Raw genomic sequence first — 15,877 nt, forward strand, 5'->3', positions numbered from 1 at the left:
ATACCTTCCACTCCAATCATCTTGACCGGACAGCTCCCAGGGGAAGAGGACGTCCACTAGGTCGTCGGGGTCCCCGGCCCTCAGGAGCGGGCCGTGGGGAGGGGGGTACTGTTACAAACACGCCAGCTTCCACCTCCACGCAATCACAACGCACACCCTCACCGGAATACTGATCACATCCACCTGATCCTCATAAAAACCACACACACGCACTCAGTCATTGTCCGGTCACGTTCACGACAAGGTCATACCTGTATGCTTACTCCAAGGACTAACTCCTGTTCTACTTACCTCTCTCCAGCGATTCTCCGAAGACCCAGATCCCCAGTGTGCGTGTGTGTGGTTCACCTTCACCCCTGGACATCTTCACCCAGCCTGCATGGATCCATCCTCTCACTCATCCTTCACTACCTGCTCCTCTGCTTGTGTCTGTCTAATAAACAACTCTATCTGTTACTCCTCAGCCTCCCGAGTGATCCGTAACCGCCGGAAAGGTACATAATCTTTATTTATAAAAATTAAAAGGTGTAATAGTCTTTTTTTCTTTTTTTTTCTTTTTTTACAATATAATGAATTATCCATTCATAAATACAGTATCATTAATTTTTAGGTTTTAAATTTTTATGTTGTACCATATGATGTTTTAAACTATGTCATAAAAAGATCCAATTATTAAATATTTCACATAGTCATGAGAGTCTTGTCATCTGTATCATATTACCTTCATGTTTTTTTTACTGCATATTTCAGCATTTTTCATACATTCATCATATTTTAATAAAACCACACTTTTTTTGTGATCCAGATTAAATAAATAAATCTATCTATACATGCGAGTATGTGTGTGTGTGTTTGTGTGTTTGTGTGAGCTTGTTTATGTGGTAAATGAGGACACAAATTTGTATAATGACATGATTATGACACAGGTATTACAATGAGGTGATTTATGAGGACAATTTTCAGTGTCCCCGTAATTCAAAACACTTATAAACCATGCAGAATTAGTTTTTTTGAAAATCCAAAAATGGACAGTTTCCTGTGAGGGTTAGTGTTAGGTGTGGGGTTGGTGTAGGGCCAAAGAATATACAGTTTGTACAGTATAAAAACCATTACGCCTATGGAGAGTCCCCATAAACCACATATACCAACATTGTGTGTGTGTGTGTGATTGGCAGATATTTGAGGTTGATGATGGTTGTATACTCAGGCAGTGTAAAACGTTTTACTGCATGAAGTGCAGGCGTCTGAGTCCATCACAGACCCAGGTGCCATGCCAATGCAAACAAAAACCCCTTGTCTGAGCACAGCAGTGTGATCAGCCACCTCGTTTCTGTCTGTGAGGTCTGTATCGTAACTCCCAGCTCTCTGCTGCCATGTGCTCGTGCCACTCCACGTCATTCAGGAGCTGTGTAGTAAGAGCTAGCTCGTGTCATGGCAGCTGCATAGCTATGAACTGGCGAGTTTTTGGATTACATTTTTAGCATTCACTCTTTCTCTCCAGATTCAGATCAGATCATGGACCAAATGCTTAAATGCCATCCGTAACCACAGGAAGTGCAGCTGAATGGGCAGAGGACATAAGAATGGAAGCGAACACACTCAATACAAGATTCTTGGGTAAAACATCTCCCTTCAGACACAGACAAAGACATACAAGACACGTCTCCGGGACTCTCCAACCTCTTCTTCAGATGCCAAAACAGACAAGCAGACGTGGAAATGACGTGATGCCACTTTGGTTGTGCCAAAGCTCAATGAGAAAAACGGGCATCCTGAACAATGCCACCATGATGATGCAGTCAGCAATGTCATTAATGAAGGCTAGATAGATAAAGAGGGGGTCACAGCTGTTGCTGACCCGAATCGCCACTAAGCCTTCCTCCGATCCACTGGTGCCAAGAACAGGCGGCGGAAGGCGGGCACCGCTCCAGCAGACGGAAAGCACCCTCCAGCACACGCGACCACGAGAGACCCGATACTGCCAGCGGGCCAAAACGCCACCCGCCTGCCATAGTGCAACCGCACACACACACACACAGTGACATTAAAGGCATGGCAGAAGGTGCTATGCAGGTGCCCATGTGCAGCTCTTCAGCCCATCTCAGCACAGGCATGCCCAGTAAATCCTGGGACGAACCATGGTCAAGCAAAATTTACTACCTCCTTACCTTAGATCACTCAGTGGGGCTTATTGTAGGGGGGTTACTTTACACTGTAAAAAATGTTAGCATCTTTATAAAAATGTTTTTGAACAAACAACTGGGTTTTCTTTATCAGTAATTAAATAAAATGACCTGTTTTTAAGGCAGCAATTAAAGGTTTGAAATTTTTTACAGTGTAGTATCAGGATATCAGTATTAGGATATAATTAAAGAATAACTCACCTTGGCATCCTTGGCATAGTATAGCGTCCGTCCCCGCAATTTGAAATAACGCTTTTTCCAACGCTGGAATGAGCTTGTCTGTTTCAGAAGCAACCCTTCCTTCACACTCGTCTGCATGAAGACAGAGATAAAAATTCAGGAACCTTTTAAGCAAAAAATCACTAGTAGTCATGAATAGATTGGCTCTGTACTGTACATGTTTTACTGTTCTAAAGCTATTCAGTACTAAAAAGTGTAGATAAAAAGCACCGGCAAGGATTCTTTTTCATCAAGCCGTATGACTGACAGGTAAAGCAACCAAACACATTTTGGGAATTTCGTGATCATGCTTTGCAACATGCTAGCAACAAACTATTTAAAACAACTGTAAAGAACAAATTGAAACAAAACCTATGAATTAATATTTAATAACCATTCTAATTCTTTGAGAATAGCGACATACACATCAACTGTAATGATAATGACAGAGGAACAATATTGTTCAATTCAATAAAAACCAAAACATAGCATTAGAAATAGTTCAGCTTTGTTAAAATTTTCCAGTATTTAGGTTTTCAGGACTACCTGACCCAATACATGTGTACTATCCCTGCCGAAAAAAAACAGCATATGCTGGTTAGGTATGTCTTGACGCTGGCATGCTGGTTTAAGATGGTCCTTTTCTTGTTCAAGCTGGTCCTTTGCTGGTTTAATCTGGTCCTCTGCTGGTTTAAACTGGTCCTCTGCTGGTTTAAGATGGTCCTCTGCTGGTTTAAGATGGTCCTCTGCTGGTTTAAACTGGTCCTTTGCTGGTTTAATCTGGTCATCTGCTGGTTTAATCTGGTCATCTGCTGGTTTAATTTGGTCCTCTGCTGGTTTAATCTGGTCCTCTGCTGGTTTAAACTGGTCCTCTGCTGGTTTAATCTGGTCCTCTGCTGGTTTAATCTGGTCCTTTGCTGGTTTAATCTGGTCCTCTGCTGGTTTAATCTGGTCCTTTGCTGGTTCAAGCTGGTCCTTTGCTGGTTTAAGATGGTCCTCTGCTGGTTTAATCTGGTCCTCTGCTGGTTTAATCTGGTCCTCTGCTGGTTTAAACTGGTCCTCTGCTGGTTTAATCTGGTCCTCTGCTGGTTTAAACTGATCCTTTGCTGGTTTAATCTGGTCCTCTGCTAGTTTAATCTGGTCCTCTGCTGGTTTAATCTGGTCCTCTGCTGGTTTAAAATGGTCCTTTGCTGGTTCAAGCTGGTCCTTTGCTGGTTTAAGATGGTCCTCTGCTGGTTTAATCTGGTCCTCTGCTGGTTTAAAATGGTCCTCTGCTGGTTTAATCTGGTCCTTTGCTGGCTTAAGATGGTCCCTTGCTTATTTAAGATGGTCCTTTGCTGGTTTAAACTGGTCCTCTGCTGGTTTAATCTGGTCCTTTGCTGGTTTAAGATGGTCCTCTGCTGGTTTAAGATGGTCCCTTGCTTATTTAATCTGGTCCTTTGCTGGTTTAAGATGGTCCTCTGCTGGTTTAAGATGGTCCCTTGCTTATTTAAGATGGTCCTTTGCTGGTTTAAGATGGTCCTCTGCTGGTTTAAGATGGTCCTTTGCTGGTTTAATCTGTTCCTCTGCTGGTTTAAGATGGTCCTTTCCTGGTTTATGCTGGTCCTCTGCTAGTTTATGCTGGTCCTTTGCTGGTTTAAGATGGTCCTCTGCTGGTTGGATGACCAGCATAAACCAGCAAAGGACCAGCATAAACCAGCATCCCAGCATCCCAGCGTAAAAACATACCTAAATAGCATACACTGTTTTTTTTTCAGCAGAGATATGTAATCTTAGCAACACGACAACACCAAACACTGTTAAAATCAGTTATCAATTGAACTATTATTTATCTTTGTGCGCCATGTGAGGAGTGCTATTTGTATGAAGCACAGAGTTGTTATCTCTGTAGAGTATTCTATACTGGTCACTTAAAAAGTTAAATGTTTATGTAGACAGCAAGGCAGCTCAGGTTTTTGAAAATGAAGTATGTGATGAGAAGTGTAAAGGCAGAGAGAACATTTCATTGACACTGACAAACCAAAGGCACGTTCCTCTGTCAAATGGGAAAGTTTTCTCCCTTTTGTAATTTCCTGTGGATATATTCGTACTAGAGCTAACTGAGCGACATGAAACAGACAGGGCAATAAAACAATTCTCTGCCCAACCAGCAAGTCAAGAAAGCTAAATTACAACCTTAAATATGAGCTGTGCCTGCAAACACATCATCCAATTATATCCAGCTATGTAAACAATGTTATAATGTACCAAACAAAGAATGGGCATTTGCTACTTAACATAAGTGTAAAGGAAGCAGCACTTGAAACTTGATATCAGCTCTGAACGTCCACAGGGACATGTGCAGAGTGTGGGTCTGCCCTTCCAGAGGAAGGAACAGGAAGCCTTGCCAAGATCAAGTGCGTTTCAACACCAATTTCATGCTTGGGAGGGAAAAGACAAGGCAAAAGGCACACAAGAAAGGAAGCCCATTACTCAAAGGATCTTTTCCTGCAGAGTGTCACTGTCCCCTTGGCAAGCATGAACTCATGGAAGCTAATGGCTCAAGATCTCGAATCTGAGATCTACAATCTTTAAAACAAAGGTACTTTATTGGCATCTAATGCTCCATGAAGAAACGTTAACATCTATGAAACCTTTCCACTGCACAATATGTTCTTTACACTCCTACTGTAAATATAAAGAATATAATGTCATAGAAAAACTATTTTGGGTTACCTTAAGAAACCTTTTGTGAAGTGGACAGTTTTCATGGATATTAAAACTCTTTCCCAGCCATTGATAGAATTTTGCAGCAATCTATGCTTTCATTGTTTTGCAGTAAGGGGAACTGGTACACATCATCTGAAATAGTACAGAATCTGCGGATCCAAAAACTAGCAAAGAAACAAAAACAAGTGATCCAAGCATTGCTTACAAACATGTTAGATAAAGTGGTCATCAAACATTCAACAGCATGTCAATCAAAACTGCCTAACATTACCAAAAGACATGTCAAACCCATAAAGTGGAATAAGACTGTGCAAGCTTTGGGGATGTTGATGGACACGATCCTGTCCATCTATGTTTTAATCAGCGTTCTGAATTTAAAGGGGGGGTGAAATGCTATTTAATGCATACAGAGTTTTTTACACTGTTAAAGAGTTGGATTCCCATGCTAAACATGGACAAAGTTTCAAAAATTAAGTTTTGAAGGAGTATTTTTGTTCCCCAAATACTCCTTCCGGTTTGTCACAAGTTTCGGAAAGTTTTTTTCGAGTATGGCTCTGTGTGACTTTAGATGGAGCGGAATTTCCTTATATGGGTCCTAAGAGCACGTCAGCCGGAAGAGCACGCGCTCCCGTATAGCAGAGCACTGAGAGCACAACAGACGTTCACTGATCAGAGCGAGAGCGTCGCGAAATGTCACAAAAGAAGTGTGTTTTTGGTTGCCAGGGCAAGACAACCCTGCACAGATTACCAAAGAAAAAACAGCATTAAGGGACCAGTGGATGGAGTTTATTTTTACAGAGCACCAACGGAGTTGTGCAAGTGTTTTTGTTTGTTCCCTGAATTTCGAAGATGCTTGTTTTACAAACAAGGCCCAGTTTGACGCCGGATTTGCACATCGTTTATTTCTTAAGGATGATGCAATCCCAACGAAAAGGGGTCACGATTGTGTGTTGGAACTGCAGGCGGTGAGTTAAACTGCTTCAAATATCTCTGCCTTCTTGTTAGTGCGTCCGCCTCCCATGCCGGAGACCCGGGTTCGAGCCCCGTTCGGAGCGAGTCGTTGCTGCTGCTGCTCTCTTTCAGTTTCAGCCTCGGGATCTGATTCTGGATCATAAATATACGCTGAATCTGACTGTTAGCCATGGTTTGTTTTGGATGATGGTTTTTTTCCCTCACGGTAAATGTCACAACTTCCAAACGCTCTCAACGCAAAAGCCTACTGGCGCTCGTGATTCTTTAGCTCCGCCCACACGTCACGCCTCCAGCCGGTCGTGTTTTTCCGGGAAAAATCAGTACAGACTATCTTTCTCTTATGAATATAATAAACTTTTTGGAGTTATGAAGGATGCAGTACTACTCTATAGGTACTCAAGATTACCCCCCCCCCCCCCCAAAAAACAGTTATTCTACGGCATCACTGTGAAACCCCACTTTTTGATCCTTTATTTTAAAAGTGTAAGATTATACATCTGTATACCTATTAAGTGAAGCTTTCCTCAAGATCATAAATGTTGCAGAGCCGGATAGTCTCCTGTGAAAGTGACACTCAAGATTTCACCCCTCCACGTCCGGAGGACATGACAGGGCAAGAGGAAGGCAGCCAGAGAGAGATTGGGGCAAACACTGAGGGTCATCCTTTCAGTCGGTCACCTCGGCTACACTGTCATTCCACATCATCCAGCCCCAACCCACAATAATCCAGGGCCATAGACCTGCGAGCAGTCACGCTCCTTCAAGTCCATTCATCTACAAATATAGCAGGAACATGGAAGACAAAAAAACAAACACAAATCCACAGGCATATATCGGAGGACGGCTATTTATAGCAGAGGAAATATGCTCTCTGAGGGGAGAATTACAAATAGAGACGCAGGGTTCGATCAGACATCCTGGTGCACAGCTGTGTCAACTTATACACCGAATCCATCCACCAGTGCACTTGGTGACACTACATTGCTGTTAATAAAACACCTCCTCTGCTCAGCTACAAAACACTGAACCTGCTCTGCATTTACTAAATATACCTGCGTGACATTTCATGTGCGGCTGGATGATAAATGATGGTCTGACTGTTGGAAAAGCAGTGGAAAACTCACTTCTGTCAGGTCTAATTGATACTCGAAGACTGGCCCTCCCCAGAGGTTACGGCGTGTCTGCACCGCATGTGAGTGACTTGCCAAACTATAGCATTTCTAATATAATTAATGAACATAGATGTACAGACTAAGAGTACGTGTGATGATTATAATGGGAGTGTACTTGCTTTGTCACACCATGTTGAATGGCTTGCAGTGTAGGTGGGGTGTGAAACTGTTGAAATGCAATTTAATTGGTACATTAATCAGATTAATTAACTAACTGTCAAGTCTGTTTAATAAACAGCTCCCTGTCATAATACATGAGTTACCATAGACCGCAGAGCTGCTGGACGAAACTATGATTTTTGTATTTTTTCTACTATTATATCATTTAGCTTTTTTGATTAAGCTTTTATTTTTAAATTAATACTTTTATTTAGCAAGGATGCATTAATTTAATCAAAAGGGACAGTAAAGACTTTCATAATTATACAAAAATCTATTTCAAATAAATGCCATTCATTTGGAAATTTCTAATCATCAAAGAATGGTGAAAAATATCACAGTTTTTTTTTTTTTTTTTTTTTTTTGTAAATGGTAGTGTACATTTGTTGGGTGTCTATTCTGCAAGTAAATAAAAAGGTTAATGCCTAACGTTCCTCTTTTGTTTGTCTTTTTGGCCACTTTAGTTCCTTTTTCTTGTCTTCAGTTCCCTTCCTGTTGCCAAGTGGGATAAGAAGTGATCTATTAATAAACTGTTTCTTCACAAAACTACAAGAGGGAGAACGGCTCAGTTCCAGACATACATGACTAACCCCACTGCGGTACACTGTACACCCACACCTCTCTCAACATCACCGACACACTCGCTCTCACACACACTCACACTGTTACACCAGACACCAGTAAGAAACTCAACCATGACTCACTGTAAGCACACACACACACACACATCAGAAGCTCACACAATGATGGCTGCTTCTGCTCTAAAAAACACATGGCCAACATTCTTCAGAAAGTGAGTGATATAACAGACGGACATCCAACCATCATTTAAGATTTAATAATAAATATGCATTGACTGTTATATGATTTATTAAATGCTGATTCACCTCTAAGTGAACGCCATATTATTCTCTTCCTGACTCTGAAGGAGAAAGAAACACTTCACCTCTCTTGCAAGGTACGTTGACCTTGTAAAAAGATGCTTTCAGCAACATGTGTTCTTCCAGTGGGGCTTCAAATGAACTGAGCAACCCCTCCAACCATCTACAAGTCCAAAAATTCAAGGCCAGTACAGGAAAAGCTCCTAAGTGCTAAAGATGGTAGTTGCTTTCTAGCTGGATCAAACTAGTAGATGACAAACCAGCAATAAGCCAGTCTGAGAGTGAAACTGCTGCATGACTCAATTACAGCCAATCAGAACAAATTAATTTACTTATCTAGAGTACTGATGAAATTTCACTCTGGGTTATCCAGGGTGAGGCCGCTTTGAAAGTAAAACTCCAATTTAGTGTATAGATGGAAGAAATAGCTTTTTTCCGCAGATTTATCACGTCTGGTTAGGACATCTGATTTCTTTCCTGAATTACATTAATAATAGTCTGTATTGTGCCATACTGCCCTGCATCACAATGACTGCTATAGAGCTTATTTCTGGAGGCTGAGAGAAACCGCTGCAAATCACGAAATGAGGCAGAAATGAAGCGACACAACTTGTGGCATGACAGGATAATTGCAGGCCTCGCTTTCTCACCAGGGACTTGAATATGAATATACATTACAGAGTGAATGCAGAGATGCACGAGTGACCAGAGATGACTGCTGACCCATCTCACATCAACACTCAAGCATGAACATATGTGTTTTTATGCATTTCAACACATTACTATTATAATCAGTAAACTCAATTGCAAAAATAATAGTGATTGACCAATATGGACTCTCTGATGGCCGATGTAAAGCCGATATTGACCTATATGATATCACACTATTTCATTTAAAGACGGGAAATAACACAGCCATAACAATTTCTGCAAATAAATTTATTTCTTTAAAAAAAATATATATATATATATATATATATATATATATATATATTTTATTTGCTGTGTCGAGCTGGTCGTGATGATCAAACACACAGAACAATGTTTTGATATCAACAAAAACTCCAGTGTTTATTCTTTTTAAGAAATCAACTTACAGATTGTTTACATAATGGCATGATATATTTTGACACATCATGTTTATTGTGTTTGAGCAAACAGTCTGTGTCAGACATAACAATATTAATTATGTTTAATAATGTGCAAAGTCATTTAAACATCTTCAACCTTGTTTTTATAGGTGAAAAGTCATAATGGAAGATGGGGGAGAACGATATTATTTTCTAAACAATGCTATGATTTCTGCTTCCCCTAGTGCCACAGAAATCACATGTTAAATGATTCAAAAATGACATGAACACTTGATTTTTATCGTATTTATTTATCTATTATCTATCTATCTATAAAGTGTCAGCCTCTTTTTTTTATTTATGTTTTTTGATGTATAGATGTGTAGGCTATGTGTCTGAAATAGTTTGTGATGAATTAAATAAGTGTCTGTATGTATTTTAGCTCATGTGTGATGCATTAAATAAACGGAGCATGCAAGGCAGGACCAGCCAAAGCAAGAGAGAGCTCAGGCAGACCGCGGGGAGGAACAAGCCCCAAGCCCCACATCACATCCACCCACACATAATTAAACTCCACTATGCCAAATACGATGTCACAGCCTACGGGGGACCAGAGGCAAAACAACAATAACAACAAAAAATACACATATAAATATATTACATATATATGTCTAAATAGATTGTCCTATTAGTGTAAATTAGTTAGTATGTTAGATTCTGAAGTGTATCCCATTTTAAACTTGTGAGCACATATTCTGAATAACAAGCCATGTTTATGGTTGCCAAGAAACACTGTAAATATATTACATTAGGCTATGTTTACACTAGTGCGTTTTCTTATTAAAACACATAACTTTTTAAGTTTACAATACTGCAGCATTTTCGATCCTCAAACGTTTCTGAAACACAGTGAAAACACAAGTGTAGATGAGGATTATTTTGGTTTTAAAACATAGTTTTTAAATGCACTGGTGTGAACAGGGCCTTAGACTAATGAGCTACATTATTTGGCAGAAGAACTGTTATGTCTCATTATTAATATTAATAAATATAAGTATTTGCTGAACATTCAGACTCTTATTTCTGTCACTTTGTTAGGAATGAGTCACTTGTAGACATTTAGGCCCCTATTAACTTCTGAACTGAAACTTCAGATTCTCTTTTTCTTTGAGTACTTTAATCTTTGTGAACTGCATTATCAAGTACTGACTTAGAAAAAATCTAGATTCAGTGTCTTTTATGGTCATGCATGCGTCAGGCTTTGGCCACTGTGGTGAGTTTCATCATTTCTCTAGACAGAACATAAGACCCGCGGGGCATTTTGTAGCAAAGCTGCCACATGCACAACTGTGCCAGGAAGTTGGGCTTGGATGGGTACACGCCATTTCACTGCTCACCCTCTGGCATTTTCTAATGGCCCATGCATCAAATCCTAACAAAAAAGACTGAAGCTGCTCCGATTATCAAGCTACAGAGAAAACACATGTCCTGTTGTCTTAAATTAAAGGCATTTGTTTAACGGTAATCTAAAGAAAAACCTAATGAATGACTGCTCTTCCTTCACCATTTGAAGTCAGCTTTAAGGCCTGACATGGGTTTATATGACATGAGATCTTGTGATAATATTGACAATAGTGTTAATCTTCTCAATTCATATGATAGTGTGAGGAAAAGATTATTGCAGTAAATATTAAGAAGCTACAAAAAAAAAAAAAAAAATGACAAAAGACTGAAAATTCTTAATTTTCTAAATTAGAATTTTAGTAATTTAATGAAATGTATTTGTGGCTTATATATATATATATATATGTGTGTGTGTGTGTGTGTGTGTGTGTGGGCATGTTTTTGTGACATATCAGGACACTCTGTATAATGACATGGGTATGACACAGGTATTACAAGGAGAGGGTGACTTATGAGGACATAACCCACGTCCCCATTTTTCAAAACGCTTATAAATCATACAGAATGATTTTTTTTGAGAAAGTAAAAATGCACAAAGTTTCCTGTGAGGGTTAGGGTTAGGGGTAGGGTTGGTGAAGGGCGATAGAATATACAGTTTCAACATTATAAAAACCATTATACCTACTTTTCACAAAAACAAACGTGTTTTTTTTGTGTGTGTGCGTGAGAGTAAGGATCTCTATTTAAAAACAGCAGCATATTTGTTTAGTTAAAATAAAATATTCAGATTATAACACATATAACATTATAAAAGATTATAATTATTAGTTGAAGAAATTAAAAACTCCAAGTTCTAAACTCAACTTTTAAAACTTTACAAACTTAAAACTTTATTTTTTCTATACAAGAAAAAATAAATAAATTGTGTGCACGATTTACTAATTCGTTCCCTCAATGTACTAAAACTTGCGCAGGATTACTATTGCGCTCCCTCGTTTTATTATTGCGTTCCTTCGATTTGCTAAATTAAGCTGTGCTCCAAGAAACTTTGCAGCACAGCTTACTGGCCCAGCAATTACACCTTGTCAGTTGTTGGCACATAATTTTCTCATCTCTAACGACACCGAGTCATTGTATACAGAGGAGGCAGAGCACAAGGTAACAATTACACTGGTCAGGACGGTCAGGCGTGGGCAGGGGAAGCAGCTGAGAGACAGTGAAGCGCTGCTATACAGTCAGCAGGAGAGGGGAGGAGGGGACCATCGTTAAAACCCATTTTCAAAGCTGTCCAGACCCCCCCACACCCTCCCTGGCTTCTTCACAGACAGCTAATGATTTTGAATGCTGCCCTGTTTCATCCTCCGAACTATTCTGGAGTCCGAAAGCGTACTGCATTCGGCTTACAAGTAGCCCCATTATGAGCGTCTATTGAAAGAATGAATGCTGGGTATGATGGGTCTAGTGAGAGGGTCATTGAGCCAATCACTCACTGTTAATCAAGGTCATCTGAGACGGGAAATATACAAAACAAGAGCCAATTACGACGAGAATACGAATTAGAGCGTAATGAGCTGAAGAATATTGCTACAATATTCTTTAGTCTCCTCCAAGGGGTTATTGATTCATAATTATTCACTCATGGATGTCTTGTGGAAACGGGGATGATACAAATGTATGGAATGTCAATGCTAAACAAGCGCTTTTGTGCAATGTATAATGGTGTTCAGAGTCACAGGGTTTCTGGGGGTTTGCGGTCAAATCACATTCACATGCATCATCTTTTAACCTGTTGGTTATTTCTTTGATTAATTGTTTGATTGGATAAATTTGCCCTAAAACAGCATGTAGACAGAAAGCTATGAAAGCATTATTGTGAATGTAAAACAGCTTTGTCAATGGCTCGAATATGGAATATGATTAAAGTGTACTGCCAAATGTAAATGACAAGCATCTATGATAAACTAAAATATACTTTAATGTCATTTCTATTGAAACGTGTATGCTTGTATATGTAAATATTTATAAATACATTTATACCGTAATTATAATCAAGTACTTTATATGCTGTGCTTTACTATGTTAGTCGACACATCAAAATAAGTCTACTTCTTTAAAGCATGACAAAATATTATTAAAGCATACTTTAAACTTTTAGTTCAACATGACTGCAGCGATAGCTTGACTAATTATAATCATTTAATGGGATTAAAAAAAGTTCAAACAATGTGCAAACTGAAAGCTATGAAAACAAATGTATATAGGCTAGGCTTCTTTTTGTTACACTGTGAAACAAGAAATCAAGAGTTTGTCAAGAGTTTAAATATGGAATATGATACAAATATGAAATGTGGTGCCGGCTGCCTAAACTGTTTAGACTAGTCTTAGTCATCTAACTTTCTTCAGTACTGCTTAAAAAAAAACACTTGTTCTTAAAGGTCCCACGAAATGAAAATGAATGTTTTTTTTTGGGTGTTAGTATCAATATGTTAGTCTTAAGGTTATCTATATGCCAGTGTGCTCCAAAACAGTCACAAAATTCGCATTTAGAAGATATATTTAGAAGCATTCAAAGCTTGCAGTTTTTCACTTTGACGTGACGTCACATCGTACTTCAGCTTCTCATCAAACTTTCTGTCCAATCAAATGCTCTCTAGAATCCGAAGCGCCCGCCCCCTTCACAATAAATAGACGCTGAAGCTGTGGCTATAATCAGTCACTTGTTCACAGAATTAGTATTTTCTGCACTGTGAATGGCACATAGTGCCCTATATAGGGGACAGGGAATGATTCAGACAGTGTAAACATGCTTTCCATTGAGGAAAAAGAAGTCTGGTTTCACACTAACCACTGCAGCACACACACACTCTGCTGCATGGAGCAGATCACATGTGCGAGTTGGCGCAGACCACAAAACGTATAGGACCTATTTGAATTCTTCACAGAATGCTATATTTTATAGAAATATGGTTTAGATTGTGGCTTTCATAGTATACCCTGTCAAATGTGGTTTTACTATGAAGGTAATACAGTAGCAAAACTCAAGAGCTTGTAAATCTGGGCGCGGTTTCCCGATAACGCTCACTCTTAGCGCGCTAAGAAGACCTTGAAAGATATATCTTACCAAAGTTGTTTATGTTCCTAAGTTTGTTCCCCGAAGTGTCCCTTAAGAATAGGGATGGGTATCGTTAAGGTTTTAACGGTATTACTACTCTTACCGATACTGCTTAACAGTCCGGTACTTTAACGGTATTCTTATCGGTACTTTGTGTTGTGTTAGGCAATCAAAAACTTTGCATTTCTCTGTCTGCACATAATTCACTTTTGAAAGATGCTTTGACAGATTGCTTGTGTTTCCGCCCTTACATGCAAACATTTTGTTGCACTTATGACAACCAGCATTGTCTGCATCAACTCTAGTGAAGTATAACCACACTTTGGAACGTTTTACTGTCTCCGCCATCGTCACTCTTTGTATTAAGCAGGAGTTTTCGTACTGTAAGGGGCCGTTCACATATCGCGTCTAAAAACGCGTAGAAAACGCTAGGCACACCACTTTCTGATTTTTTTTTCCCAAAGCCTTCGGGCACTTGCGCTCCTGAGGAGTCTGCCGTTGCTAAGCAACCATGACCTGCTCTCTCCATGAAGACGCAGAAATTTCAGCAATGGATGAATGGATTTACTTAGGAAGCTTCTTAGCACGCTGCCTCTTACGTCCGACGTTACAAGAGCGCTGTCCACAGTGAGGGTGCTGAATTAGTTTGCATTGATTGCTCAGGAATCGATTTTCCACTTCACCCGATGGTGCAAGACAGCGTTAAGAAAGACAACACGTTCTATGCAAATTAAATATTCCTCAAATTATTATAGTAACATTTATTTTAACATATTTTAAGTTATCAGTAGAGTATAGATTATAAATTAAATTATCAAATGGTCAGTAATATGTTCACACCATATGGTGTTGGCGGTTAGATGAACCGGGGATCCCTCGCTAATCATCCACCCTCCTTATCCCGCTGTGCCACTTGTGCCGCTTCTTGACATGGGTTTAATGACTTATAAAAATTATATAATACACTTTTATATTAATGGTAAGGTACTTTACAATCAGAATTGATTGGCAAGCAGCTGCAGTTACTTATGTTTAATGCGGTATTGATTGCAATTGGTTTATGTTTTTAATAAAAAGCAACCTATCTACAATGAACAGAGAAAGAGTTAGATACAGATGGTTGGGAAGCAACGTAAAAAAGGGCACCAAGCTTCTCATCAGAGGAAGTTGAAGTTTTGCTGGACATTGCCACCAGGTCGGAGATCACACCCCTATGGTCCCCTATAACCTGCACGTTTATGGCCGCGTATCCCTTTCGTGATATGTACGCCTGATCAATCACTGATGGATTGGCGATAGGGATGAGTGCCATCCACCAGGATGTAATTCCCGGCATGGCGCAGAAGGGAGTTGGTGACAGTGTGGACGCACCTCCACACAGAGGTCTTGATTAGGCCGTAGCTATCTCCTACGACCTCGATGAATCTCTCTGTAGCAAAAAAAAAAAAAAAAAAGTAGTGCTGGGCTTAAAGCTACATTCCGCCCAGGTCTGAGAAGGTCCAGCAGCTCCATAATGAGCTGTCTTGGGAGGCGAATTTTTTTTTATATATAGCCACGTCAGGAAAAATGTCAAAAGGGCTTAAGTTTTGCCGAACAAAAAAATTGACATGGACTAAACGGCTCCGCGTCTGGCTCCGTCTTTGATTCAATACAAGGACACATTGGATCGCTGCTATGGTCGCTTACTGGACACAACCATGATTACCCATTTATAGATCTTAGCCATTTAGAGCCAAATTGTTTGCCAGATTTTAATTATCAAAAAATTGATTGTCAATTCGCTTTAATTACATTACGAAATAGCCTAGGCTAATTACCACCATATCAGTTCTGATGCTACATAAAGTCAACTTCATAAATAGGCCTGTATCCATTGCGAACATAATTTATTATGAGTCTTAAAAAATAACATAAAATCATTGTTGAGCCACAACATGGTCAACATACCATAGTTTGAGTTGTACTTCGCTGCGCTGATTTCTAAAGACTGCTTTAC

General features: G+C 39.6%; 1 protein-coding gene across 6 annotated transcripts in view; it reads right to left on the minus strand.

Moving 5' to 3' along the window:
- Positions 1–15,877, minus strand: part of LOC128019521 (diacylglycerol kinase eta) — a 75,602-nt gene that overhangs the window by 50,857 nt on the left and 8,868 nt on the right. For all 6 annotated transcript variants that reach the window (XM_052605532.1, XM_052605533.1, XM_052605535.1 and 3 more), the window contains one exon: positions 2,385–2,495. In XM_052605532.1, the coding sequence (XP_052461492.1) occupies positions 2,385–2,495 (111 nt within the window). The remainder of the gene's footprint in view (positions 1–2,384; positions 2,496–15,877) is intronic.

Source organism: Carassius gibelio, chromosome A9 (assembly GCF_023724105.1).
Source record: "Carassius gibelio isolate Cgi1373 ecotype wild population from Czech Republic chromosome A9, carGib1.2-hapl.c, whole genome shotgun sequence".
NCBI lineage: Eukaryota > Metazoa > Chordata > Actinopteri > Cypriniformes > Cyprinidae > Carassius > Carassius gibelio.